The following is a 2,309-nucleotide window of genomic DNA, read 5'->3' as shown; positions in this document are numbered from 1 at the left end:
AAACTATCATTTTTAAAGGTTACAAAACTACATGAATGCATTAATCTAACATGAGCGTAATCAGGGAGTTTCGTTTGGAACAAAACATAAAGATTTTGGAAGTTGCACATTACGCACAGAGAGTGAACATGTTGTCCTCCACTCTTCTCCTCTCCGTTGAAACTTTCCGTTCTGCTCCTCCACTCACCTCTCTGACACTCGTGATAGATAGAAAGAAGAAGAAAAAAACTCACCACTGACTGTTTGTTTAGTGCTTCAAGTGGCACGCGTCCGGCGCGCTGCACCGGGGCAGGAGCCCAAGGTGAATCCACGCGACTGGAGGGCGTGGCTAGAGCCCCATCCACACGTATTGAAAAGCAGTGGCGTCTCTCCTCGAGGACTCAGTAGAGCTTTGAGGTGCGCGTGAGGCAGCAGCCAAGGGACTGCCCCCAACTGAAACAAGTGGAACATAACACGTGAACGGCACGAGCGGGACGCACCCCCTCGAGACTTGGGTGATTTTCTTTATAAGTTTGTTTTATTTTTCTTGGAATGGACATCACAGCCAAGATGGAAATTAACCTCAGCCAGCAGCAGCTCCTTCCACCCGCATGCTACTTCTCCTCCTCCGTGCCGCAGAGCATCCAGCTGAGCCCGAGCGGCAGCAGCCAGAGCAGCGGGAAGTCTGCGTCCAAGCAGCCGAAGAGGCAGCGCTCCTCCTCCCCAGAGCTGCTGCGCTGCAAGCGGAGGCTCAACTTCGCGGGGTTCGGCTACAGCCTGCCGCCGCAGCAGCCGCACGCCGTCGCCCGGAGGAACGAGAGGGAGCGGAACCGGGTCAAGCTGGTCAACAACGGCTTCGCGACCCTGCGGGAGCACGTGCCCAACGGAGCCGCCAACAAGAAGATGAGCAAAGTGGAGACGCTGCGCTCGGCCGTGGAGTACATCCGCGCCCTGCAGCAGCTGCTGGACGAGCACGACGCGGTCAGTGCGGCGTTCCAGTCCGGGGTGCTGTCGCCCACCATGTCGCAGGGATACTCCGCAGACATGAACTCCATGGCGGGGTCACCGGTGTCCTCGTACTCGTCAGATGAGGGCTCCTATGACCCCCTGAGTCCAGAAGAGCAGGAGCTGCTGGACTTCACCAACTGGTTCTGAGCATCCGTATGAGGTAAGAACCTAAAGATGTGAACTAAAAAAAACAGATTTCTACAGATACAGCATTCATGATAGACACAATGATCAGTCGTTTAACATATTGCATCTCTTTTCCTTTTTACAGAAATATGGATCAACTCATTTAACTGTTGTAGTGCGCTTGGGATGGTCCCGGAGAAGGCTGGCGGTCCATAACAACAAGACACACTGTCAAAGCCTTTTGGTCCCGCGTCCTGAACGACCGGTCCTCCCAGACTGACAGACAGACAGACAGACAGACACGGCCTTAAAAGTCCTGAAAACTTCGGGGTGAAATCAGGCCAGAGATCAGCGCCAAAGGATTAAAGAAAGTTGGATCTCCTGACAGCGTGGGAATCCAAGCTTCTGTGCATTCGTCCACGATTTAAAACAAACAAACCCTAAAGTGAATTCACGCTCTTCAGCAGCACATTGAAAACATTATTTAATACGCCGCTCTTCAACTATGCTAAACCCAATCACAGAACAGCAGACCCTTTGGTAAACCTCTCAGAAAAATGCTTCCAAGTCGCGGATTTTATTCTATGAAATTCTATATCGAACTCTTGTTTTTTTTTTGTTTTTTTTTAAATATATTAAGATATTTTTGTATGTAAGAGATTTATAGATGTTTTGTACACATCCTTTTTGTATATATTTTTGTCTATATATTGCGAAAGTTGCTTCTATACCTCCTGCCTATGTAGACGTGTAGTCTATTATTCTCTGGCTCTTTTTGTTCATGAGGTTTTTCCCAGAAGGAGTTTGACACTCCGCCTTTTTATTCTATAGCACCGACGTGTCTTATTTAATAGCAAAACCATGTTATTGCATTAAAAATGTCATGAAGTTAACGATGATCAAAACTTATGCAGCTACTGTCCAAACAGAGCGCAATGACCATGCATTGTCTCTCTACACTGCCAGCTCTATGTTGTCTTCACATAAAAAAAAGTCTTATAACCATATTTTCTACACTCAAGTCCAAAATAAAAATGATTTGCTACTGAATTGTTTTTATGTCATGTCTTATTTGGGTTGGTGTTTTTAAGGGTGGGGAGGAGGGTCCTTAAGTTACAGCTCATGGTGTGTAGCTATAACAGAAGGGAGGATGATGGAGAGAGGATATGATATGATGCTGCAAAAAGCCACTTTTA

General features: G+C 47.5%; 1 protein-coding gene across 1 annotated transcript; it reads left to right on the top strand.

The window, feature by feature from the left end:
• ascl1a (achaete-scute family bHLH transcription factor 1a) lies at nucleotides 1-1,790 on the top strand. Its single transcript, XM_061030094.1, has 2 exons — nucleotides 1-1,147; nucleotides 1,259-1,790. Exon 1 carries the CDS (start codon nucleotides 532-534, stop codon nucleotides 1,132-1,134), a length of 603 nt encoding a protein of 200 aa, XP_060886077.1. The 5' UTR covers nucleotides 1-531; the 3' UTR covers nucleotides 1,135-1,147; nucleotides 1,259-1,790.
• The last annotated feature ends 519 nt before the right edge of the window (nucleotides 1,791-2,309 follow it).

Source organism: Labrus mixtus, chromosome 22, assembly GCF_963584025.1.
Source record: "Labrus mixtus chromosome 22, fLabMix1.1, whole genome shotgun sequence".
Taxonomy (NCBI): Eukaryota; Metazoa; Chordata; class Actinopteri; order Labriformes; family Labridae; genus Labrus; species Labrus mixtus.
The sequence above is the reverse complement of the archived record's forward strand: the minus strand, read 5'-3'. Positions and strand labels throughout refer to the sequence as shown.